The 24953-nt window shown below is 41.9% G+C and overlaps 1 protein-coding gene across 2 annotated transcripts; it reads right to left on the reverse strand.

The window, feature by feature from the left end:
• Positions 1-781: 781 nt before the first annotated feature.
• On the reverse strand, positions 782-23830 carry ahctf1 (AT hook containing transcription factor 1). Of its 2 annotated transcripts, none has more exons than XM_054610810.1 (40): positions 23589-23830; positions 21496-21622; positions 20836-20986; positions 20518-20620; positions 19759-19939; positions 19245-19452; positions 19011-19127; positions 18716-18800; positions 18394-18544; positions 17913-18045; positions 17640-17821; positions 17362-17423; positions 16515-16643; positions 16253-16343; positions 15942-16031; positions 15307-15447; positions 14901-15005; positions 14428-14524; positions 14178-14301; positions 14006-14062; positions 13419-13565; positions 13029-13219; positions 12679-12823; positions 12436-12567; positions 12096-12243; positions 11450-11600; positions 11259-11360; positions 10342-10486; positions 10036-10251; positions 9161-9842; positions 8775-8954; positions 8461-8560; positions 7433-7554; positions 7003-7319; positions 4423-6855; positions 3103-3334; positions 2784-2954; positions 2602-2699; positions 2194-2276; positions 782-2020 (listed from the first exon to the last, which is right to left on the reverse strand). In XM_054610810.1, exons 2-40 carry the CDS (start codon positions 21614-21616, stop codon positions 1822-1824), a joined length of 8322 nt encoding a protein of 2773 aa, XP_054466785.1. In that variant the 5' UTR covers positions 21617-21622; positions 23589-23830; the 3' UTR covers positions 782-1821. The 2 variants fall into 2 exon arrangements, with proteins under 2 accessions (XP_054466785.1, XP_054466776.1); XM_054610801.1 differs by having other exon boundaries at positions 3103-3364.
• Between the last annotated feature and the right edge of the window lie 1123 nt (positions 23831-24953).

Genomic DNA, 24953 nt, shown 5'->3' on the forward strand with positions numbered 1-24953 from the left:
CCTACGGGCAATTTAGAGTCTTCAATGCACCTAAGCTGCATGTCTTTGGACAACAACTTTGGAGAACCCGGAGAGAACCCACGCTGACACGGGGAGAACATGCAAACTCCACACAGAAGGTTGTCCAGCCCGGGAATTGAACCCAGGCCCCTCTTGCTGTGAGGCGACAGTGCTAACCACTACACCGCTGTGCAGCTCCCTAAATACATCTAAACTAAAAATAATAATACAACAATAATATAATATTAACTAACAGCATGATTAGTGATAACTATTTAAAAAAATATTATTCATCAGCATTTAATATTGGACAAAATATGCTCTTTATTTGCTGTTATTACCCCCTATCCTGGTGTTTTGTAAGTGAAGTGGAGTTGCTGAGATAAGGCTGGTTTCACTTTCTCCTTCTCAACCACTATAAATTATAGAAGAGTCAGCTCAATTTCATCCAGGGAGGTTGCAAATGTTTACAGCTACATGTATGTCAACATTTTAGTGACTCTTTGAAATCAGTCATCACATTAACAGCAACATTTTCTGATAATAACCATAACCTGACATCTAAGATGGAGTTTGATGGACATCTATTATCTGAGGCACCAGCAGGATAAGGTCTCAGCTATTGTGAGAGATAATTAGTCGCTTGTAGCTCCTTTCATTGGTTCGCTGCACACCTCAGACAAAAAGAAAGGCTTTGTGGGCCATTCACTCCATCCATCCTCCCACCAAACAAGCAGTAAAGATGGTAAATTGAATTGAGACAACCACTCAACACAAGAAGTATTCACGCTTTACCATATTTATCAAAGAGCAGTCATCAAAAATAAAGACATTCTACGTACATTCATCAGAAAATAGCCTATGTGTCAGATGGTGGTTGACATTAATTTAATTAAACAAGCCTATTAACATGTCCCGAACAATTTTAACAACTTCAAACCGCTGTGCAAGTTTTTTTGTTTCTTTCACACTATACAACATCCTCAAACATACAGAAACACTCCAAATCTGATTAGTGTACAAATCGGTTCCTGCTTCTTTCACAGAAAAATCACCCAAATCGACTGAAATATTAAGACTATGGCATAGGCAGTCTAAATAGATGATGAAACGCATTAAACACTCTTAAAATTTCAAAATAAGCGTAATTCTTAAGGATTTATGTATTAACTTTATTTGGAACATAGCAAAAGACTATATACAAATGTATCAGTAGAAATCTTTTGTCTCCACTGGGTTGGTTGCTTTTCTTCTTAAATAGAAAATCAGCAGTCATCGAAATCTAAAAAGTAAACAATGACATAAAAAAAAAAAAAAATCTAAAGACAAAAAATAAAAGAATGTGAATAAAACCTCTTCATCAGAGTCAGGTTCAGTTCAGTCTCTCTGGTTGTATTCATGGGAGCTTCTTAAAAACACATTGATTGCTTTACCTTGTGCCATTCTGTGTCCAGAGAATTAAGCGGATTACGAGGAGCGTTGCAGAATGTCCAACACAGAACGGCCACAGATACGATATCAAGTGAATCCAGTTAGTACAAAGCGGTATGTGTAAACTCCAAAAATATATGCCTCGCTCACACTGCTATCCACGGGTATGTTTTGTCCTAAAATATTGATTTCCATGCCTACATTGCTTTTGTGTTATTGTCCTGCAGAGAAGTAAATAAACATAGAAAACCACAGCCCTGTGAGGCATTTGAGGAAATTGAACCATCATGAGTTTAGGCATACACTTTTATTTGACAGCTCCGGACCGAGTTGGTTCAAATCGTCTGGTGGCTGTCTGAGGTTCGCTGTTTAAAACCACCACCAACCTCCTTAAAGTTTCTTCCTCCGCGTGACGGGTTTTGTGAAAACCGTGTCCATTATGCGTTTGCGTCGAAGGTTCATGTTGGAGGTCGGGGCCTCTCCATCTAAAATCCTCTTCAGTGCTCGCGGGAGCTGGTCGGCTGGGCTGGGCAGAGGGGAGATCAGGTCCACCTCTGCTATGGGAGGTGGCTCCAAAACTGCTTTGGGTCTGAAAGTGAAGGAAAGAAATTATAATTTGAGCAGGGTGTGCTTTTCTTTAGCCAAAACCAACAAAGAATACAAAGTGCAAATTGTCCCGATAATTCTTAAAATTCTTCTTATTTGTGTCCTCGATCTTGTGGGTCTAGAAGGTATTTTTTTTTGTGGACAACAGGATCTTACTTTGCTGTTCTTTTGCCTGCTTTTCTGGTCTTAGAAACAGCTTTCTCCGCTTCCACAAGATCTTCCTCTGAAGCAATTTCATCCTGAAAAACAATATTAAAAAGATTAGGAAAAAAAATGCTTTTCAAAAGACCTTTTTTCCATTAGCCCTAAGGTAAGCTCATATCTATGAACAGATTTTGTTGTTTTGTGATGGGTGTGGTCTGAGCAAGTGCGCCGAAACGAGGGGGGTAGGAAGTGGGGAAGAGTTATTTTACCTTTAATTTTGAGGAAAAATAACAAAATGACTCTGCTTAACAACAAGCTCATGGGAATACATGTTTGAGGAAATTACTATGTTCAGGTTAAGACACAAATTCAGCCTCCTTCACATTAAAAAGTGTGAAGCTCATAAGAAGAAGCACTTACATGATGAGCATCAGAGGTATCTTTGACAACTCTTCTCCTGCTGCGAGTGACAGGCGCTGCAGACCCTTCGCTCGGGCCGGGAGACTCTGCTCTTTTAGCTGGAACAAAAGACACAACACCAGGTTAAAAAAAACATGATAGATGAAAGGATGGTGAAACAGGTAAATGGATAAAAAGCTCACCTCTTGTTTTTCTTCGTGAGGGGGAGTAGATGAATGAATGCTCTCCTGGACTAGTCTCTTCGGGTTCAGGGACCAGGGTGTCTTTCAAAGGAAGTAGCGAGTGAACCTGCTCCACTGACGACTTCGTACTCCTCTTACTTGTTCTTACCATCTTTGTGACGACTATTCCTCCTGAAATTGCATTACAGAGTTTACACTTCTATACCCATACATTGAAGCTTCTTTATTCCATGACAAACATCTTACAGAAACTGAGATGCAGAATTTTTTTTTGTACAAAGCAGTTCTATTTTCTGTCTGTATGCAGCCTCAGACATACCTTCCTCTTTTTCTTCCTCATCCTGAAGTCTCTTGATGAGGGCGTCTGCAACAGGCGTTTCAGAATCCACCTCCAACGGTGAGTCCAGTAAGGGAAGGTCTTCCTCTGGGTGATCCCAGAGTTTGCTTCTAGTTGGTCGGCGGGAGTTGGTGCTGTTGAGTTCTGGTTCAAGTAGATCTCCACTTTCTTTTATATTTTCAGTTATAGTCTCCCCTCTTGTCTTCCTTGCACTCTGAGGAAGTAATACAGGAACCAGTTTCACCTGGGAGTGTAAAATGTCATTAATGATCAACAGTGGATGGATCGGGTTTATCAACATGCAATATGGAATAATGTAAAACAGAAAAAAAGGGTGAAAATCAAAATGATTCAATGAGTTAAAATTATGTGTTGAAATTGTTATGTCTCAAATGTATTATGATGCTATAAATGTATAGCTAAATATGTGTCAACATGAAGCTTTACATACTCAGTACCTGACAGAAAACATTGTCATATCGGCCACAGCTTTCGGTTTTTCATTAAACTTGCAAAAACACATTTTGCTGCACTGCATTCACACACCTACCACAAGAGCCTACGATAAATGATTCATGCGTTTTCAAAGAGGGCGTGGCTTAAGTCTAGGGGGTGTAGAGAATAACTTCAACAAAGAAAAAGGAACTCTGCCGAGTGCGACGATGCTCCTCAAGAGTCTAAGGCTGAAGCTTTTAGCCATTTTAGTTAGAGGCCATTCTCACTGTTGCAGCCCCCTTTTTGCCAATGGATCATTTTCACATTTTGACTTACATTACATTACAGTCATTTAGCAGACGCTTTTATCCAAAGCGACTTACAATCAGTAGTATATTACATATCATTCACCCATTCACACACTGATGACAGGCTACCATGCAAGGTGCCAACATCAGACTCTAACTAACATTCATGCAACATCCAGTCCACACCGATGGCAAGCCTTCGGGAGCAACTTGGGGTTAAGTGTCTTGCCCAAGGACACATCGACTGCCGAAGCCGGGTATCGACCCACTGACCCTCTGATTGGAGAACTACCTTGCTCTCCACTACGCCACAGCCGCCGCCCTCATAGTAGGAGGGAAAGGTCCTAAAATGACCAGTCAAAATATCTGCCTTGGAAAAGGTCTACTGGCATTAACAAAAACACATCTTCCCACCCACACACTGGACCTCCATGCCATATTTCAGCCTCCAAAGGGTGTGGAGATTTTTCTGGACCGAACGAATGACCAAGTGAGATATAAAGCTGCTGCTGGCATCTATATAAAGAAGAAAAAAAAAAAAAAGAGATAAATGACTTACTTGTGGATAAACATTTAGGGTAATCCGGTTTGATTGTTGAGATGCCCTGCCGGGGCTGGAAGGTCTTTTGCTCTGTTCCTCCTCTAGCAGCGCTGGCTTCGTCGCTGATGTTTCTGTCTTACTTTTCCTGGAGTTGCGTTTGACAGGGGTAGCAAAGACCTCCACCTGTTCCTTCTCTTCTTCCAAGATCTCCAATGGTGTTGGCACCACCTCACTGCTGCTCAATGTTCTTCTGCTAGACCTCCTCGGAGTGTTTCCCTGGGTGGTCCTGCGTTTGGCCGGTGTCGGAGTCTTGGAGCTTGTTCGTCGAGAAACTTTTGTATCTTTGACCTTATCCTCTTGTTCCTCATCATCTTCGCTCTCAGTCCTTTGACTGGTCTTTGTTGAAGTGGCCCTCTGGGAACCTCGCCTTCTGGCTGGAGAAGAAGCCGTGGAGGTCGATGCAGCTGTGAAGTCATTATCCATGGCGTCCCCGTCTTCAACCTTGTAATTCGGAGGCTCCAGCTGAGCATTGCGAGTGCTTCTTCGAGGTGTGCTAGCTTGGACCTTTGTCTCTTTGTTCTGTTTACTCTTTCTAGGTGTACGACTAGGCGAGGCAGGTAAGAGGGTGCTTGTTTCCATCTCCTCCACTTTCCTATCCTCCTCTGGCTCCTCTGCTTCCTCCGGGAGGGGAGAGATAAAGGTAACTGCCCTCGCTCTCGTGGTCCTCCGTGTTGGGGTGGAAGGCGCTTTCTTTTTCCTCTGAGAGGTGGTCGTCTCTGGAACAGGCTCTTCCTCTTTCAGTCTAACCTGCTTCACAGGTGTCTCCTCTTTAACATTGTTATCTTTACTCGGTCTTCCCCTGGTCCTTCTTCTTGTTTCATTCTCCATCTTTATTTCCTCCCCGTTATCCTCTTCTGTCTCTGATAAGGCTTTGTGGTCCTGCTGCTTCTCCTCCACGACAGTTGCCACCTCTGTGCTGGGGGTTATATCGGTGTCCATATTAACATTCCCATTCTCTTCATCATCCACAGCAGGTGTTGGTTTGTCCTCCTCAACTCCTGTCTTCTCCTCCTCAGCAGCATCCTTTTCTGACGAAGCGTCTTTGTCATCCAAAACATCTTGGAGTTCTTCCTCTGGATTTGGTCCAGAGTCCGAAAAACTTTCAGTTTCATGATCCTCAGCCGACGTTACTGCTGGGTCCTCTTCAGAGACTTCTCCAGACGAAGGAGGATCTTGATCATCCGTGCTCAAAATAATAATCACAGGTTTGGCCAAACATTTGTCGATAGCCTCCACTGCTGGAGACAGGGTTGGAGGGGGGACCTCTCCCACTGGACTTGGTCCGGACAGGGACAGACCTTCAGGTTCATGATCGTCGGCCAACATTACTGCTGGGACTTCTTCTGGATTTGGCCCAGAGACTGAGAGACCTACAGGCTCATGTACTTCAACCAACGTTGCAAACTCTGCATCAGTCTGTTCTTTAACATCTTCTGCCTCGTGGTTTGCATCAGTGTTTTCAGTTTGTTTGTCAGCAAGTGTTGTAGGTTCTGGCTCTGTCAGTCCTTCTTCCTCAATTCCATCAAAGGTGTCCATGTCTTCCCTCTGGTCCGCTTCAGAGACTTCTCCAGACGAAGGAGGATCTTGATCATCTGTGGTCAAAATAATAATCACAGGTTTGGCCAAAAATGTGTCTATAGCCTCCACTGCTGGAGACAGGGTTGGAGGGGGGACTTCTCCCACTGGACTTGGTCCGGACAGGGACAGACCTTCAGGTTCATGATCGTCGGCCAACATTACTGCTGGGACTTCTCCTTCTGGATTTGGCCCAATGACTGAGAGACCGGCAGGTTCATGTACTTCAACCAACATTGCAAACTCTGCATCAGTCTGTTCTTTAACATCTTCTGCCTCGTGGTTTGCATCAGTGTTTTCAGGTTCTGGCTCTGTCAGTCCTTCTTCCTCAATTCCATCAAAGGTGCCCATGTGTTCACTCTGGTCCTCTTCCGAGACTTCTCCAGACGAAGGAGGATCTTGATCATCTGTGCTCAAAATAATAACCACAGGTTTGGCCACAAATTTGTCAATAGCCTCCACTGCTGGAGACAGGGTTGGAGGGTCGGAGGACTGCAGATCATTCTCCATTGGCAGTGTGTCTGCCTCTTCATCCCTTTCCTCGTCCATATCCAGCATCAGGGAGAAGCCGCTGTGAGGTTCAGACCTTGGGTCATCTGGCACAATGGTTGGCTGAAGCTCAGGGAGGCCCAGCTGAGAACTATCGACCAGGCCAGCCTGCCCCTCCACAAGCTCCAGGGGTACCAGTAGAGTAGTAGAGGGTTTGAGCTCCATGTATGATGATCCTTGCTCTTCATCCTCATCTGCCTCCATCCCTTCTTCATCTGCCCCGAGTCTCACCATCACCACCTCACCCTCCATGTCCTCCTCTACCATCTGTAATAGCAAACACACAGGAGAATTTAGTTCTTGATTTCTTTTGTGATTTACTGATTGATTAATCCTTTAGTCTATAAAACGTCAGAAAATGATGACAATGTCAGTCACAACTTAGACTAAACAATTAAGCTCTACATTTGTTACCTTCATCTCTGCACCGGGTGTAATCAGAGAGAACTCAGCAGCCTCCTGCTCTGACAGACTTGGCAGGAAGTGAGTGTGTCCCTGCTGTTCAAAGACTGAACTGGGTTGGAGGGGTGGAAGCCTCCCATTACCCTGGACCTCATCAATGATCTCCACCTCACTACCAGAGTCCTCCTCCTCCTCCTCCTCCTCTTCCTCCTCAGCTTGATCAGAATCCTCCTCCTCTTCTTCCTCCTCCTCCTCCTCTTCTTCTTCTTCTTCTTCTTCCTCCGACACAGGACTAGAAAGCTCTTCGCTATCGTTAACACTCACAACGGCTAAAAGATAAAAAGTGGAGGTGTGTGAGAAAATGAGTAAAACAGTAAAACAGTATTGTAACAGTCAGAGTACCAGTGTTGAAGTGCATGTGTGCATATGTAATCTTCCTTACAGTGAGAGTCTGTGCCAGTTGGCTCGGAGGATGTCAAGGACGCAGTAGATATTTGGCTGGTGAGCACTGGCGGAACTTCAGTATCGGCCTGCACCTCCTCTTCAACCTCACCCAGTGACTCACTGGGAGAAATGAGAAAGATATCTTTTTAAAATGTGAAAAACAACACAATAAATGGATGAGAGGACAAGAAAAGGAAACGCTGGTTTGCGCAACATTTTTGCACTGACAAAACAAATTCCCATGTCTATAGTGATATGTACACTTGTTGAAAAAAATGACCTAGAAGGTTTGTTTAATATGGACTATGACCTAAATAATATTTTCAGCAAAGTAAAACCATTAAAATGATTACTCATTTGCTTATGACCTACAAACAAACCCAAAGTAAACTATGGCTAGAGCCCAGGAACCAAAACAAGAGCTATGTTGTTCCGCTGGCTTAATGAAGATAAACCCCCCCCCCCGAGTCCCTTAAAAGGTATCTGGGTTGAGGGCCCGAAATTAGTATCCGCCACATGTGGGTAAATAGTTGGCAGTGGGTAACGCCATCAAGCCATTTTGGCAGACAGGGAAAACGGCCAAGATGTTTAGTATGGTTGGTGAATGATAGGATATTTTTGCACAATGCTGGCTCATTCATTTATGTGCATGCATAAACCACCCCCGAAAAAAAAGGGCTCTCCTGAAAGTCAATTTGTTTTTTGTGTAAATATATCAAACACTGAATGACAAAAATCTTTACATTAAATGAAGCCTAAATTATCCAAATATTATCCTCTCACTTAGATTTCAAAAGTGGCAGACAAAAAATATATACTTGTCTAGTTATTTTCAGACCCTAACTGGTTTACTGGAAAAAAAATCCACTTACTGAAAGTTTCCACCAATGGAGAACAACAGATTTCGTGTTACAATGAAAGTAATTTGTATCTTTATTTAAATCATACATGTCTGAGATATAGATGTGTTCCCAAAAATTGGTGTTTTAGTGAATAGATCTTATTTTTTAAGAAAAGGATACAGACCTGTTGAAGGATGTCTGGGTCAGTGATGCGTTGTGGATTCCTGAGCGAACAAGAGGAAGATCACTGCCAAACAGATGTCTCTGCACAAACTCTGTCAGATCTGTCGGACAATACAGAGTCAAAACATGTTAGTCATTGAAAACTTGTTATAATGTGTTGCTAATTATGTTACTAAAATGTTTCAACCTATAGTGATACGAGTTTCAGAAAAGCCATGTGTTACACCATTATCTCATTTTGTTGTCTATATAAATTGTCTAACTGGGAATATCTCGTAACTTTTTACGGAATAAATGCATAATTTAAACACAGACCTGTTGATTGCTCCAGTTCCTCTTCTGGTTCGTTTGTGGGTTCTGTGGCTGCAGATGGTTTCAGATACTCAGTGAACTCTGTGGATTCAGTGGCTTCTGTCTGGACATCTTGTCCCACTGGTAGATCGGGAGATTCGACCTCAGCGCCAGAGTTCGGGCTCTCAGTTACCTGGTTACAAACTAGTAGCATACAAAATGTGTCAAGGGATGATTTACAGAAGTGCAGCAAAACATTAATATTTTTATCACCTTTTATATCTGAAAATGTCAAAATCAGCGCATAGCACATCTATATATTTGTTGCTGGGCAGTACTGGTGTGAAGCGTCCCTCCGATAATAAAAAGTTGAAACAAAACTCCTAGAGCAAATTCTACAAATGAATTACCTTGATTGGGATCAGAAATCTCCACTTGGTAAGGAGTTGCAGACTCTTCATTCTCACTAATGGACTCAACATCCTGTTCATCCAGTTCTTTGGACTGAACTTCTTCGATTTTAGTCTCCTCTTCAAGACCAATCTCCATCACATCCTCAAATGTTTCATCTTCCTTCACCTCCTCTTCTCCCCTCTCAATATCCTCCGATGTCAGGAGAGGGGTTTGATCAGTGGTTGGTGAGGTCTTTTCCTCTGGTTCTTTATTTTCAGTTAGGCCTTCGATGTTCACCGTCACTACCTCCTCTTCATTCTCTGTATCTTTATGCCCCTCTTCTACTTCCTGGTCCTCTGAGAGACCAGGAAGAGGTGCATCATAATACTCTAGAGTGGTGTCTGTTGAACGAACAGATATCTGGCTGGTGTCAAAGCTCAGGCTAAGTTGTGTTTGCGTTGCATCTGACGGTTGTGTTTCTGCAGCGGCTTCATGGAAGGAGGATGACTCGCTCTCAAAGGATCTCAGCTGTGGGGAGGGAACACCACCTTCTGGAGGCAGAGACTTCACACAAGGCCGTTCCTCTTCCTCGTCTCCATTCTCTTCCTCCTCAGCAAGCTGTGAGGACCAGGTCTTATGTGTAGCCTTGGATAGCATGGGGCCTCTGGTCAGCAGGCTAATCTCACTGTCTGCTGCCATCTAGAGAGAACAAACAGTTTCAAAGAAGATCACAAAATACATTTTATTATAAAAACAAAATTAAACCAACCAGTCAAACAAAAAGGATGATAAAGGAGGAGTGTCATGATACCATTAAGCAGTTTTTTTTATTTGTATGTGTGTGAGGCTTCTCAGAGTCAACAGACCACTCCTATCTAGTGTTTGGTCTTACCCCATTGGTCCATCGGATGCCTTTCTCCAGTTCAGGAGATTCTGCCTCTTCGATGAAGGTGATCCGGCTCTCTTTGCTGCGGAGTGGGGGGGTGATGGAGCGTCCTGGAGAAGCAGACGGGGTGGCGACGGGTGTGGGCCTCAGGCTGCTGCGCAGGATGGACTGGGGAGTGAAGGCTGAGAACACAGGGCCAGAAGCAGCCAAGGCCCGAGCTCGCTGAGATAACAAAAACATGAAAAATGTTAGTAAGAAAATAGCAACGATATCCTGACTGGGTAAAGGATTACGTTTCAAATTCCTTCTCACCTTGACAACCTGTGGTGTTTGCAGCAGACTGAGTTCAGGGGCCTTGCTGATGCTCTTTGGAGAAACCCAGCTGCTGGGAGGTCTGGGAGGGCTGAGAAGAGGCCGAGGGGTCTGACAGGAGGGGTGAACCACCAAGTCCATCAGCCTGGTTTGCAATGGACAGAGGACGGAATGTAAAGAATCCAGGACTTTAATATACGGTCTTAAAAACTCTCAAATGTTGCGTATGCATCTAGCTTTTTAGAACATACAGTAAATATTGACATTCATGTAGTTGTTTAGTATGATAAATGAACAATCAATAACTGAACAAACACAATAGCTACAGCATTCATTCATTCTTTTTGCAGCAGAAAGCTAAGGCTTCCGTCTTTCTCGTCATCACGGTGCCACTGCGTGAAAAACGTAACGAAAATATTGAAACGCATGTGCACTCGAGCTGTTAAGAAAAATTTGCATATCTCAACAACTAAAAGATGTGCATAGTGTTCAATATTTTGTTGATATTTCTACAATTAGAAAACTTTTGAATCCATTATTTGCATGTTTATATAGTATATCTTATATTTGTGACACAATGTAAATACTTATATCAATAATTATGGTTTATTGATTTACATAACCTTCTAACTTAGGTTGTTCAGCTTTAAGGAATATGAAGCATTTGAAGTTCAAAGGTTCAGAAGTGCTTTGGTCCAATGCTCTACAACGTAATGTAATTATTTTAGAATAATTTACTAAGTTCATTGTTTTATGATATAAAGCATCAAAAAAGCTGGCATTCTCAAGTCTGATTAAAAGTACTGCATGCTCAAAAACACTGATTAATTTATCCTGTGTCAGATGAACAAAACTATTGGGTGTTTATATGTATGGTATGTTTCACTCAGGCTAGCATGGAGCACATCTGAGAGTACCTTGACTTTCGTTTGGAGGTCATGGTGATGGGAGTTCCCAGGAACGGGTCCGAGAGGGCCAAGGAGGACGACTTGGGGCTCTGAACATCAGCTGCCCAGGGGCTGGTAGAAACAACATTGAAATATTAGAAAATAATCAAATAAACTTAAACAATTACCCATATGATGCAATTCTTGTATTTCATGCTCACCTCTTGGCTGGGGAGGACTGTGGTGTAGACCCTTTGCCTAACCACACCTCCTCAATCTTGGTCAGGACATTGTTGATGAAGCCGGCCCTCGACATCACCTTCTCACTGACGGAGCGTTTGGTGATGGTCGACAGTGGCTGTGGCCGAGAAACTGAAGTATAGTGTGTAAATATGTTATTTAGATTAGAAATAAAATGTTTAAGCTGTTGTTTACATTTCACTTAATCTGAAATAACAAATACAGATGCTGTGGTTGCAAGGAACAAACATGTTACCAGTCTTTCTCTCTCTCTCTGATGTGTGCTGTCTAGCAGCAGTACATAATTACAAATCTTCCAACCAATAGTTATTTTGGGGTTGCTTGTGACAGCCCTAGTGTCCAGTCCTTGAGTAACTTGATTACTAAAAATCATTGATGAATTCTTTGCATCAAATCTCCATTCGTCCTCCGCACTATCAAAGGTGTGCAGGTTGATCTTGTGAGTTCAACTGAGGGTGGACACTAGGGCCGTCACAAGCAATACCACAAAAACCTTCAGTGCACTATCAAAATAAATCTGCATGATTTTTGCTTATTGGGTTACTTAAGGAATTGTTTCAGCCTTAATTTGCAATAGACATGAATTCAAGTTGAGCATCTCCTTACCTTCTCTGTGGACAGCATGGGGATGCTGGTAGGGCTTTGCTCTTTCCATTGCCAGTTTTCTCTGGACTCGGGGCAAAACCTTGCCATATTGATCCAATATCGAGTTCCTGGTGTTCGACCGTTCTTTAAGCTTTGGGTCTCGCTCATTCTAGGAACAAAGAAGAGAATGTGGTTATAAATCTAATGGGATTCAAGTATCTTCTTTCTGTATAAACGTTCAGTGACAGTGATGCACAGGATATAGTGTTTCTAAATTTATAACAATTCATGTCACATACTGTATATCAAGATAATGCTGTGATAATTAGCATAATACTATGCACGTGGGTTTCAAACATACCACCAGGTTCATTTTGAGGCTTTGGTTGAGCTGCAAGGCAGGAATGTAGTTGGCCTGCTGAAGGTAATGAACCATCAGTAGTTCTCTGTTCTGGAGACCGCCTGTACCCTGGAGAAACTTCTCCAAACTCTCCTGAAACACAAACCCAAGACCCAAGAAGCTTTAGCTTAGCTTTGAATCTAAAAACAGAATAATGAAGGGTTAAGTTTTAAAATCTGATGAATTGAATCATCTCTCTGCTACCTGCTCAGTGAGGCCCAGGGGCAGTTTAAGCAGCTCCTTGATGAGGCCCAGCTCCTGGCAGCTCTCATACAGGAAGCCCAGCAGCTCTCCCATGTTGAGGCGACTTGAGTGCTGCCGTAGTAGGGACCACGCCTCTACGAGACACCTGGAAAAGGAAACACTGTGTTAATAAAGGTAAGACAGAGTAAACTAATTGGATTGCCATCATGCTCGTTTCCTTAAACAAAAAGCCATTCTCTTGCCCACATTTTTGACATTTTCAACATTGTTTTCAAGTTTTACTGAGCAAACTTTTATACCTAATGTTTTTGCTGCTGTTCTTATACAGAGTCCTTTCCCTTTGCTCTTACCTGTTGTGTAGCAGTACAGACAAACAGAGTTTGGCCTGGGAGGTGGAGGGAATTGGGGGCCTCGTAACGTGGAAGTATCGTAGTGCCACTGAGTGTTGGCCCTGGCACATCAGTGCTTGTAGGACGCGCTCGTGCTGCCACTCGAACTGACACTGAGAGGCAGCTGGATGCAGGAGCAACTCGAATGAACTCTGATCAGGACAAATAAAAGAAGATAGTAGAAGTTGTAAAATGTATATTAAATGTAATTTATGTTCATACTAATGATGTTAATATGATGATACTGATACTATATCCCTTTGAATACAATAAAACCATTTGGCCTGGAACAAACTCTCTGTATCCCAATTTACATCTTAAAACACAGTCAAATATTTAACCGGTGTGTACCTGGTGGTCACGATGGTCCAGCAGCCAGAGGCCTTGTACTAGTTTCACAAGTCCAATAGGAATTGCAAAAGCTGGGGGGAAAGACTCCACTGATGCTCCCTCCTTATTGGGGAAGGAGTACATGACATCGAGCAACAGGTAAATCACCTGGAACAACAGGTTAAGGCTCATACATGCAGAAGGCTTAATCTAGTGCATCAGTGGGCGAGTTTAAGATTTACAACTATGACCGAGGTAACTTGACAGTAAAAATAATCATCCAGCATTCAACACCATGTTATATAAAAAAAACCCAGCAAAGACATATATTGAAAAAAATTATAAATAATCTAATAAAAAGCTGTAATCTTAAAAAAAAAAAATTCACAAAATGAAACCAACAGCATTACAAAAAAAGTAATTACATATGTTCTTTTGTTCAATGTTAAAACAGTGATACAGAGGAATTCCTTTTATCTGCTGTTTCCTAGAGCTGCATATCCACAGCCACAAAAAATCTTGTGCATCCCCTGAATTCCCATAAAAATACTGGAGCTGGCCATGGCTGACATGAACATGACTTTATGGAATTACTTATAAAAGGATACAATTGCATGTTTAGCAGCTTCATCAATATTGTCCAGTAGATAAATGTCCAACAGGGCCTGTGGATAAAAAGGTAAAAAATAAATTATTTACACACTGTAGAAGTAGCTTGACTTGACATAAATTAGCTGGTACATAATGAATAATATTAAAAATAAATAAGTTCATTCTTACGTGCAATGTAGGTGGTGGGTATTGCCCCGTCCCACCCTCATCCCTCTTCCACAGGTTGGTCAAGCGTTCACCACACTGGCCAACCAAACCATCAATCATCAGGCAGTCTGCACACCACTTGCCCCTGAGAAGACATCAGAGTGCGTCGGCATTAGATCAACTTTGACCACCATCATCCAAAAGTAACATCTGTTATCTGCAGCCCTAGATTTGTAATATATGTAACATTCTTCAAGCTAGGAAAACTCACTTAGCCAGCCTGGTGAGCTCCTCTCTGCGTATAGTGTAATAGTTGCTGATGACTGAGTGACTGTAGAAAGGCCTGGAGATCTGGAGAGCGTCTTCGTCTGGTGGGGTGAAGAGTTACAATACATAGAGAGAAAGAGAAAAATAAAAACTGAATATAGTGACATTCAAACATTTGGCAAACCCCTTAGGAAATTGTGTGATTCAATGATTATGGGTTTAAAAGTTTAAACAAAAAGATCCAGACACATTTCTGCACCTCTTGCAGCCAGCTAAGGCCTTGAATTTTTCAAGAATTTTCCCCCCACACCATGTTGCACAATGTTTCTAGTTTAAGAATATCTTTAGGTCTGGGTTCAGTGACCTAAAGATATTTAACCTGTTTTCAACTTGTTTACTCGCTAACTCTGAGAAGTTCTTTTGCGTCAAATTGCCTGTAAGGTTTCCCAAATCATGTTTATGCCAGAAACGCCTTACCTGATCCTTCAGGCAGCAGACCGGTACGACAGAACCAGAGCACCACCTGAGCGTACTTTGAAATCAGACTGGACACAATGTTCTTGTTCATCAGACCCACCAGGCCTATACAACAAAAAAACAAGTTAGATCTATTAATAACTACAAATAACTCAAAACAACAACTTCTTGGTTGCTTCATATGGCTGAACAAAGATAAGTGTATAAAACCATAATAATATAATTTTATTGGCATCAACACTCAGTAGACATGAAAAAAAAAAAAAAACACTTAAGAGTGTTTCATTACAGATAAACACAAAAGGCAAATGAGAAAAAAAGATTTGTGTGCTGGCTGAACCCGTTTTCACTGACGTCACAAGGAAACATAACACTTCATGTTCATGTGACTGTGAGGATATTGCACCTTTTTGTGTGAGCTCCTGGGCTTCACTGAGCAGACAGTGGAAGATGGTGCTGAAGTTACTGAGCAGTCTCTGGCTGTGCTGTAGCAGCTGCATGGTCTGAGGGTCTGTAAAGTTGGATGAGCTGTCAAACAGCGGTGCACCTAACGAACAAAAACACACGGGAGGAACAGATACACAAATGTATTAACAAATTGCAAACAGCATAGAAATAGGAGAAAACAGGAGGGATTATTATCATTTAAATAATGAATAATTTACAATATCGACAGACTGTATACTGTACTGTAGTCATTTGCCTGAATTTACATTAAAACAGGCTATGCAAACATATTTGATGTATTTTATTAAAATGTATGAATGGATCGCCTGAGTGACCACAAACTGCCAAATATAAGGTTTCTCTGATGTCCAGTTTTTGACAACCACTTACATTTATTAAGACTTAATAAATTCACCCTGCAAATTCAAATTTCATCAATTTTAAAAGAAAAAAAATAACATTTTATCATTTTTAGTATTGTGAAGACTGCATAACGGATTTACAAAATTCTAAAAAAAATTGCCTGTCTTGACAACTTTCTGTATAATTCAGAATGTAATTTGATTTAAATTATAAAATTATATTTCAACATACAGATGCCATCCAGCTCCTCCTTGGTCTGAACCACTTTGTTCCAGGCCCAATCCAGAATGTAGCGCAGGTTCAGTGCAGAGCCTGGTTGTTCTGTGTAAGAGGGACAGAATTACAAGCATTAGAGTTGACTGTATTTATGCAGAGGGACGAGGTAAATATTTAAAACTGAGTATCTATGTGTGAGATCATGAAGCCAAAGAGAGAAACACTGAGCGAATGTCTTTAACACATATTTGCGGTCATGGTTGCTATGAGTTTAAATGAGCAATTTAAAGAAACAATTTGACCGTTACATAAGTACGACTCCTCACCTTCTGCAGTCCACTGCTTGATACAGCCAGTGATCATTCCCAAGGAACTCGTCTCCACCGCTGTCGACAAGATGGCATCCAGCTGCTCCTCCTAAAGGTCAACATCAAGTTACATGTAAAAATTACAATCAAAACTTCTGAATACATATTTTGTTATTTCTGTATATTGTTCTGTAATGTAAATTAAAAGAGAGCGTACAAACGCATCAACAACGGTGGCTTTGTGTGAATAAGTGCTTCTGGAAACCAAGAGTGTTTGTACCTGAGAGAGGCTGGAAGCCTGAGTGTCAGCCAGGCGAGATGAGAGTAGGCCGGACATGAGGCATCGAGAGTAGCTACTGGAGATGATGTCACTGGAACAAGGAGCAGCTTTCTTCAAAAAGCTCAGAGTCTGCTTATAATGACAATGGTGAGGGGTAAGAGAAGCCTACTTTCCATTCACATATTTACAATCTACCTGTGTAGTCTCAGTGATGAACACCATATGATCTTATGCTAATTAAAAACAAAAATACACAAGGAAAAGGCTGTTTAAACTAAAATACAAAAAGGAGGAAGTCTACCTCTGAAATTATATAAATACTAGTGGTGCAACAATTCAACAATCCCACAGTTACATTACATTACAGTCATTTAGCAGACGCTTTTATCCAAAGCAACTTACAATCAGTAGTATATTACATATCATTCACCCATTTCACACACTGATGACAGGGCTACCATGCAAGGTTTCACCATCAGACTCTAACTAACATTCATCATCCAGTCCACACCGATGGCAAGCCTTCGGGAGCAACTTGGGGTTAAGTGTCTTGCTCAAGGACACATCGACTGCCGAAGCCGGGTATCGAACCACCGACCCTCTGATTGGAGAACTACCTTGCTCTCCACTATGCCACAGCCGCCAGTTGGGTTTGTATTGCTGTTTTTTGGGGTCACGGTTTTGCTTTTCTTTTACACATTAGTGAGAAGAAAATTGAACGGCTCAGTTTTTAATGATTCGGTTTTGCATCTCTAATAAATACTGGGACATTTTCACCTCATATAATTTGGATCTAATGTCATAAAAAGCAATGGTGAGATAAAAATGTTGTTGAAAAGAGACTTGCCTCTTTCTGATACCCAGAGCAGGTTAAGTGCACAATTCCAGAGTTGAGCAGGCACGAAGCATCTGTAACAATGAAGAGGAGGAATAAACCTCATTAGTAAAATTATATTTTAACTACAAACCTGGGCATGTCTGCACAACCAAATTCCTGAGCAATACAAACAGGGACAGTACTTGGAAAAATGACAAACCTGGGAGATGATTCAATATTACATTTTGTATCATCTCTCCATATTATGTGATGTGATATATAGTGGTACATATATTGTCTCCACCTACCAAAGTTATATGTGGTGGGGTTAAAGTACTGTTCTGGTGGGGGGCAGGTGAAGGGCAGGCCTCTGCTCAGGCTGCGGTCGTGCACCACCACATCCAGAAGGACATGTTGAGAAACCATTTGCACCACTGTGTCCAGAGACCAAACTGCCAGGTAGGGGCAGTTTTGCAGAGACTCTCCCGTTCTGACAAGAACACAAAGTGAAAAACAGTGTCACAGAAAATCAAGCAAACAAAAAACTTCTTATGAAGTTATGAAATCAGTCTCCATGGTACCTCAAAGAGTCTGGCATCTGTGCGTGGTACCAACGGTTGATGTCAAAAACCCCGATGTAGGTAGAGAGGGTTCCCTGACCGTAGGCCTTGACTTGCCAGCTGAAGATAGACACACTGGTGTCCGGAGACGCAACTGAAAATTGGGTGATGAGGGAAAAAGGGAGAAAAGTGTGGATGATTGCGGAAGTGATTAAGAAAATAAAGGCAGATAATACAACTGAAAGGAAGAAGATACAGTATGCAAAAACAGAAACAAAGAGTAGAACTTTTCTCCATCATGCAGTAGATACTAGTGACAGAAACAGCTAATAAGATCACACGATGGTATAACAATTTAAAGATTCCATTCCTCTAATACAACAACACTGGCAATGTCAAAGCACTAACCATTCAACTCTGATGGAAATGCTTAAAACCTGCACTAATCAGCTCCCTACATACTCATATCTTCCATACATAGTTTCAAGGGAAGCAGGCTAACCTTCGTTCATGCTGTCATCCCTGTCAGGGTGGTGTCGGAACTTCTCGATGGTCTGGCAACTCAGCAGGCGGGTGTTGGTGGCCTGGGTCCTGAGAGGGAAGGCTGTGCCACTTAACTCCTGGCTGTACCGTTCCTCGCAGTACTCCAGACCCTGAGAGACAGACAGTTAAAGAGGGAGGAGAGTGAATAAGGAAGGCAATCGTACAGTAGATTTGTTGGGACTGATACAGATCCAGCCAAGTGAAGGTTTCACTAATTAGAGAGAATGGAGAGAAAATATTTGCGTAATATTTAATGTAATTTTTTTTCTTTCACTACAGACCTCATAGAGGATCTTCCCAGAAGATAGACACTTCCTTTCACTGAAGGCCATCTGAAGCAGGTGGAGGCTGACCATATCTCCATCACTGTGTGGGAGTGAGAGGAGGCAGAGGAAAAATAAGAAGTTGGCAAAAACAAAACACACACTGTACCTGGTCTTTTTTCAGACCAATGAAAGAAATGTTTGAGATATGGCCTTGAGTTACAGAAGCTAGTGGAACAGCTATGTGACGCCATGACTGTTAATATAAATAATTTAAAAACATAGTGAAAACTGAGTTTTGTGTAAGACTTACAGGTCCTGGGAAGACTGGACAGCCCAGAGGTAGCAACAGTTCCTGGGGTCATTTTCTGGCTCCTGAAAGGTGAAGGCATGCACAGGCACCCTGCCACCCTCTAACTGGGAGTGGTATCTACACATGAAAGACATCAAAAACAAATTCATAAACACATGATAACTTTCTGGTATCTAAAATGTACCCATCAATGGTATTCTTTAAATAACAATATATTTAATTACAAAGACTCACTCTTTCTTTAGAGTTTTCATGTTCCACAGCTGTAAGTGTCCATCTGAAAATCCCACTGCCAGCTGGTTGGTCCTGGAGATATACTGCAGAGCTGTGGCTCCAACTCCACTGGGCCCATTGAGCTGGAGACAAAGATGTCTGCCCTGCCTAGTACTGACTTCTCTCAGCCGGGGGATCTCAGCAGGAGATTTTGTCACTACCTGCAGATCTGGGAACACAGAGTGAACATAAAAAGCAAGATAGTTTTAGATAGAGAAACAAAGTGTGTGGCAGGAAAAAACAGAGTAAGATAACTAGAGACTAAGACTATGTTACTATTCAATTAAAGGGCCCTATAGGTGTCAGTATAAAACCATGTTTTTTGTTTTTCAAAGGCTTGTTTCATAGGGAGTGCTGAGTAAGGGGAACAGTTTATTTCTTCTTAACAGGCATTTGTACCATACAAACAAAAAGAACATGCACATAAACATTCAAACACAAATTAATACAACGCTTCGTCACACAAGCTAATCACCTGAAGACTCCAGTTCACTTTGGCTGCAGGACAAGTCATCGAGACAGAGGTCCACGAGCAGAACATGACCAAGATCGGTTACTACGGCAGCAATGCCAAAGAACCAGCGTAGACTCTGGTGAAGATGCTGGGTCGAAGTGCTCGCTCCGCCATAACTCACTAACGGCTCAATAGCTGTAATCTAAAGTGGAAAGAAGAAAAAAAAAAGACAGCTGTCGTTCAGGTTGTGATGGATATGATATGTTGTTTCTTTGTTTGTAAATCCAAAAATTGCTAATTGAAACAACTAAAAACCTACAAATGTATCTTCAAGGAACAATGCCTATAACAAGAATATAAAGCTGTCTGTAAGCTGACAGCAAGACATGATTGTAGGCTGCAATTTCTGCCAAAGTAGTAGTTACTGTGTATTGAAAGTGTTCCTAAATATTTTAATGTGCTGTTTTAACTTCTTTTTTGAGAGTTCATGGTAAAGAAATCATTAACATTTGTCTGGGTCAGGTTGCTTGCAACGGTTGTGATCCAGGGTTTTTTCGCCTTCAATACAATGACACAATTCTTAATCTTAGCAATGTGAAACATGTCTGATGTCTTTAAAAAACATATTTTGTCTCCTTGACAAAACTTGACAAAACCGATGTTAGAAATGTTGCCTTTAACCTGAGATATGCCGCTCCAAGAATTTAGCACTCACAGTAGAATATTGAGACCAACTCTACCAGATAAGAGTAAATGAGACCTGAAGCGCAGCCAACTCACCGTGCCTGGTATAACCACAGCTTTAACCACCCTGGACAGTCCCAAGTCATAAAGACATAGCACGCTGCCCTCTGCTTCCTCCAAGCCAACCAGTAATCCAGACCTATTAAAATAAAACAATGAAGGGGTTAACATATGACATTTCCTAAGCACCGTCATTTATATATAAAAATATTTTTCGTATTAAAAAAAATTATGATTCTGACAGTTGTCGACTATCACTCATAGCAAGTTTGAATAGTAGTTGAGAGTTAATTTAAATTGATTACAATACACAACAGAGTAATAAATACATAAATAGTATGAGAAAGCTCTGACCGTTTGAGCCAGCTGAAGTCCCTGGCTGCGTGCACACTGGGTGGGTGCTCGCCTCCACTACTGAAGCAATACGCAGACAGACGTTCTCCTGTAACAGCGTGGACAACCTCCAAATGGGCGCCACAGGCCAGCCAGGCCAACCCGCTGCGGCCTTCACACAGACAAGGAAATGAAAGGTTAGGGGTTATGATCTAGGACTAACACCAAGCCACGTTCCATTTTAAAGAAGTAAACAGCTCATGACTTTACATGCGATTTGCAGCCAGTTATACAAGCTGTTCCTAAATAAAACTTAAAACTAAGCATCACTAATTTAATATTCTTATTTTTGAAATTTTGTTTAAACTTGTGATTCTGCAGTGACATCTATGTTTACATTGTTGGTTAGCTGGTGCTGTTCCAGCAGGTATTTACTAAAGTTTTTACTAGCTAAGCTTAAAAGGTGGATGGAGATAGAAAGTACTTGATTTATCCCAGTGCAAAATTGTACCTTTACAGCAGTTTAGAGCAAAAAAAGCTTCGTAATGTACTGAAATATATGTGTGATGGAGCAACCCAATTTAGCACATCAGTCGTTTGAAAATATACTGTTTTACTTTGTCATTGCAACTAAGAAAAGTAAATATACATTTATAGGAATTATTGATCAGTAAAGCTTACCAACAGTGAACGTCCCATGTAGCCCAGGGTCTAGAGTGATCTCATCCTCCCCTAGAGCATCTTTAGTAACTTCTGGGAACGGCAGCAGGCTGCTGGTGACTTGGGCAGTCAGGTCATGCATTGTTCACTGTTTAAACAACAACAACACAGGATATACAGTATGTTAGAAACAACCTGCCCTAGATACATTCATCAATAAGTCCAAGTATAATGACAATTTGTTAAAGACTCTTTATGAGCCCTTCCTACGCCACAAAATCCACTTTAGGCTTTATCTGTCTGACCGGGTTTTACAGCACAAAAGAGGTCTTTCTTTCAAACCACAGTTGCACCCCCAGTTGTCGGGAAACATGCTGTCAGCAACCTTACTGACAACTGGTGCTGCAACTGGGTTCGCTTTCTAATCACCAACTCATGACCCATACTGCTACACATCTGATTGCAGATGTGGCTTCTGTTATTACCCCTCATAGACTATTTATTTACATTTATTCCTTTTAAAAACACTTTCATTATATTTTCCAATTCAACAAAACAGTGATGCGTCAACGGTACATGGAATGGAAAACCAACACAGCAGTCAATGCCTATATTTTAATTACTTAAGTTTAAGCTAAAAACTGTTATCTGAAAACATGTTAAAACTGTTATTTTTATTTGCTTATAGCTTACATCATTCACATTGGTGTTTGTATTATCCTGTTTTAGCCTGTGTTGATTTACATTACCCTTACCCTAGTCTGTGTGTGGCCCCTTAGTCGTGTTACTGCACTAGTGCTCATACCAGATAATTTTTTATCTCCAGCAGTATGGTAAACACACACTGGTGCTTTCAAGGCCAACTCGACCTGATCGGATATGTGCCCGTCAGTTTCACAGTGTGCTAAATGAGACACATTACTGCCCTCTGTGACCAAAGTGCAGAACACACAGAGGATTCAAGTGAACTCCCGCGCAACAAGCCTGCCACTACGCAGCCACATGCCACGACGTGAAACTGACCATGTAGAAACTATTTACAAAATGACCAACTCATACAGGCACATTGATGCTCCTAAAACCGAGGCCACGAGGTTACAGACTACCGACAGAAGCAACGACTTCACAACAAATACGATTATTTAAACAACAAATCTGGTTTCAGCAAACACAACTGTGTGACAGCTCTCTCCTCTTTATGCAACTTTCAAATGTGACTGTCAAACAACATCACTCACTATTTGGTCGTTGTTAGTGTTAAAGCATCAGCTGACTGGATCATTTCATCTGCAGAGTGTCAATTATCTCCATCAACACTGGTCGACATGTAAACAAACCAACCACCGCTTCCTTTGAACAATGCGCAGTGTTGTTAAAACACAGGCCCCGCTGACAACACATGATACACATGACACACATGTCTATTTAGTGCTGAACACGACCTGGAAGCTGCTTTACCTTAAACACTGTTTTCAGTTCATTAGCAAGCTACACAGTTAGCCTGCAAGGTCACGCAGGATTACAGTCTACCCCAGTTCATGGTTTAACTAAATATAGCTGGTTGGCCTAGCTAGCTACACGCATACATGACAGTGCTTGTTTCACTTCAGGTCTGCTGTTAACTTACTGGATGTGTGTGACAATACACCAACTATCTGATTAACATTTAACTCTAATGCTAGTCCAGTCAGGGCGGCTAGCTAGTCTATGCTAGCAACGCGTTGGTTCCTCCTGACCCCCTTCAGACAGACCTGCAGACCCCTCACAGCCTCCCCAGCACCGACACCACACGACCCCAGTCTCCAGCTGGTCCTGGTGTGTAGCCTAGCTGTGCCACAGGTAATCCAGAGGGCTAGCTTTAGCTGGACCCGTGCGGACGTCACTGTGGAGTAACGAAGGCTAGCGACACACAGCTAGCTGCTAGCTGCTAGCTTGTAGCCACTGGCAACGTCGCGGTGGAGCTGCTCTCCGTCTCAGTCAGCTCTTACTGTACATGTTTTAGGAGGATTTAACCAACATGAGCGGGTTTAGTGAGCTAGCCCCGCTGGGTCTCTCTCCGCTACGCGTGTGGACGTGATGCGACGTGCCGCTAGCTGCTCCCCACGTTAGGTTACCTGTCCGCGGATGAGGAGGCTGGATCAGAGCCTCGGGTGTTGGGTGGTTGTTTCCTGACGAATCTCCCGATCCCGTTTCTCCTCTGTCATAATCCGCTGCTCTTCAAAGTACAGATCAAGCGTAGAGCCCCGTGGGCGCTTCAATTGACTGACAAGCACGAGATGCTGCCTCTGGCTTCAGGCTCCTACAACGCATAGCGCCATTTCCACGATCTGAAAGTGCTCCATGCGCTTCTTCTTCGTGCGCGTTGATTCTGGTAGAGTGAACCAGCGACCGCTCACTGCTGCCCCCTGCCGGATGGGCGTGGTTTCTGTTTTACAAAATGACACATGGACTAAAATCTAAATGACTTATTGCTACTTTACAATCACTAACCTTTCTGTCAGCAATTGATGCACATTGATAAGTCTACTAAATGTAGATAGTCGACATTATTTTTATTTAGCCGGTAATCATATGCAATGTATCATTGGGTTTAAGGACCCACAACATAAATGGTTTATAACCCATTTATTTAAGAAGGCATGTTCATACTAATTAAAAAAAAAAAAAAAAAAATACATCTTATGGGTCTCAAATTGTAGGAATATAAATGTTTACTTTGTTTGTTTTCCATACAAATGAAATAGATTAGCTAAAGTGGTTGGATTGCGGTAAACTGCGGTAATCTGTTGGTATATTCGAATGTTTATATTCAAATTTGTCAAAGATCATGTAGCTTATTTCCCAAGAAGCCTACTGAGGTCACATCTAGAGTCAAAGTCCAATGTGCAAAGTTAAAATCAAATGTGACGGTTTTATGCTAAGCATTTGAGAAGAAAAACATTAAAAGCATGTTTAAAAGGTCAAAAGTAAAGACTAGAATAAACCAAGGAGCATCTGTATAAATATAAATAGGCCAAAACTAATACACCTTATATTTACATCAAGACAGCGAAGTAGACTGTGTGATGATCGTACATCAGTAAAAGACTGGTGGTGCAAAGAATAAGAGAGAGTAGATTAAATTCTGATGGCATCCAAATATTTGCTCAAGTGGCACTTTCATATTGAAGTGTATGATGAAGCAGTGGCAGACTCAGGCTGTCTGAGGGGCATGGGCGCAAAAAAATATAAAAAGGGCACCAGCTGAATGCCGAGGGACACCAGCACGTAAAAACATAGTACCTAGAATAAAAAGCAGAAAATGTTACCTTCTCATTTGTGATGGTGTTGGGTTAAACAGTATCGCATCCAGAGAGGAGAGGATGCCCAGTAGTCAGATAGTATGACAGCAGATACTCATGAACTGCAACCAGCAGCATGAAGAAAAGACTGTGGCCCACACTTCCTCTTATTGTTGACAGTGACATTATATATATACA

Source organism: Anoplopoma fimbria, chromosome 2 (genome assembly GCF_027596085.1).
Source record: "Anoplopoma fimbria isolate UVic2021 breed Golden Eagle Sablefish chromosome 2, Afim_UVic_2022, whole genome shotgun sequence".
Classification (NCBI taxonomy): domain Eukaryota; kingdom Metazoa; phylum Chordata; class Actinopteri; order Perciformes; family Anoplopomatidae; genus Anoplopoma; species Anoplopoma fimbria.

Bases quoted from the DNA above. Each gene is read 5' to 3' on its own strand.
- ahctf1 (XM_054610801.1), bottom strand. From the start codon at position 21,616: ATGCATGACCTGACTGCCCAAGTCACCAGCAGCCTGCTGCCGTTCCCA. The intron at 8,561-8,774 runs GTCTGTGTTTAA...ATTGTCCGACAG, and splicing joins GGAACTGGAGCAATCAACAG to ATCTGACAGAGTTTGTGCAG. The intron at 3,365-4,422 runs GTAAGTCATTTA...TTACACTCCCAG, and splicing joins CCCTAAATGTTTATCCACAA to GTGAAACTGGTTCCTGTATT.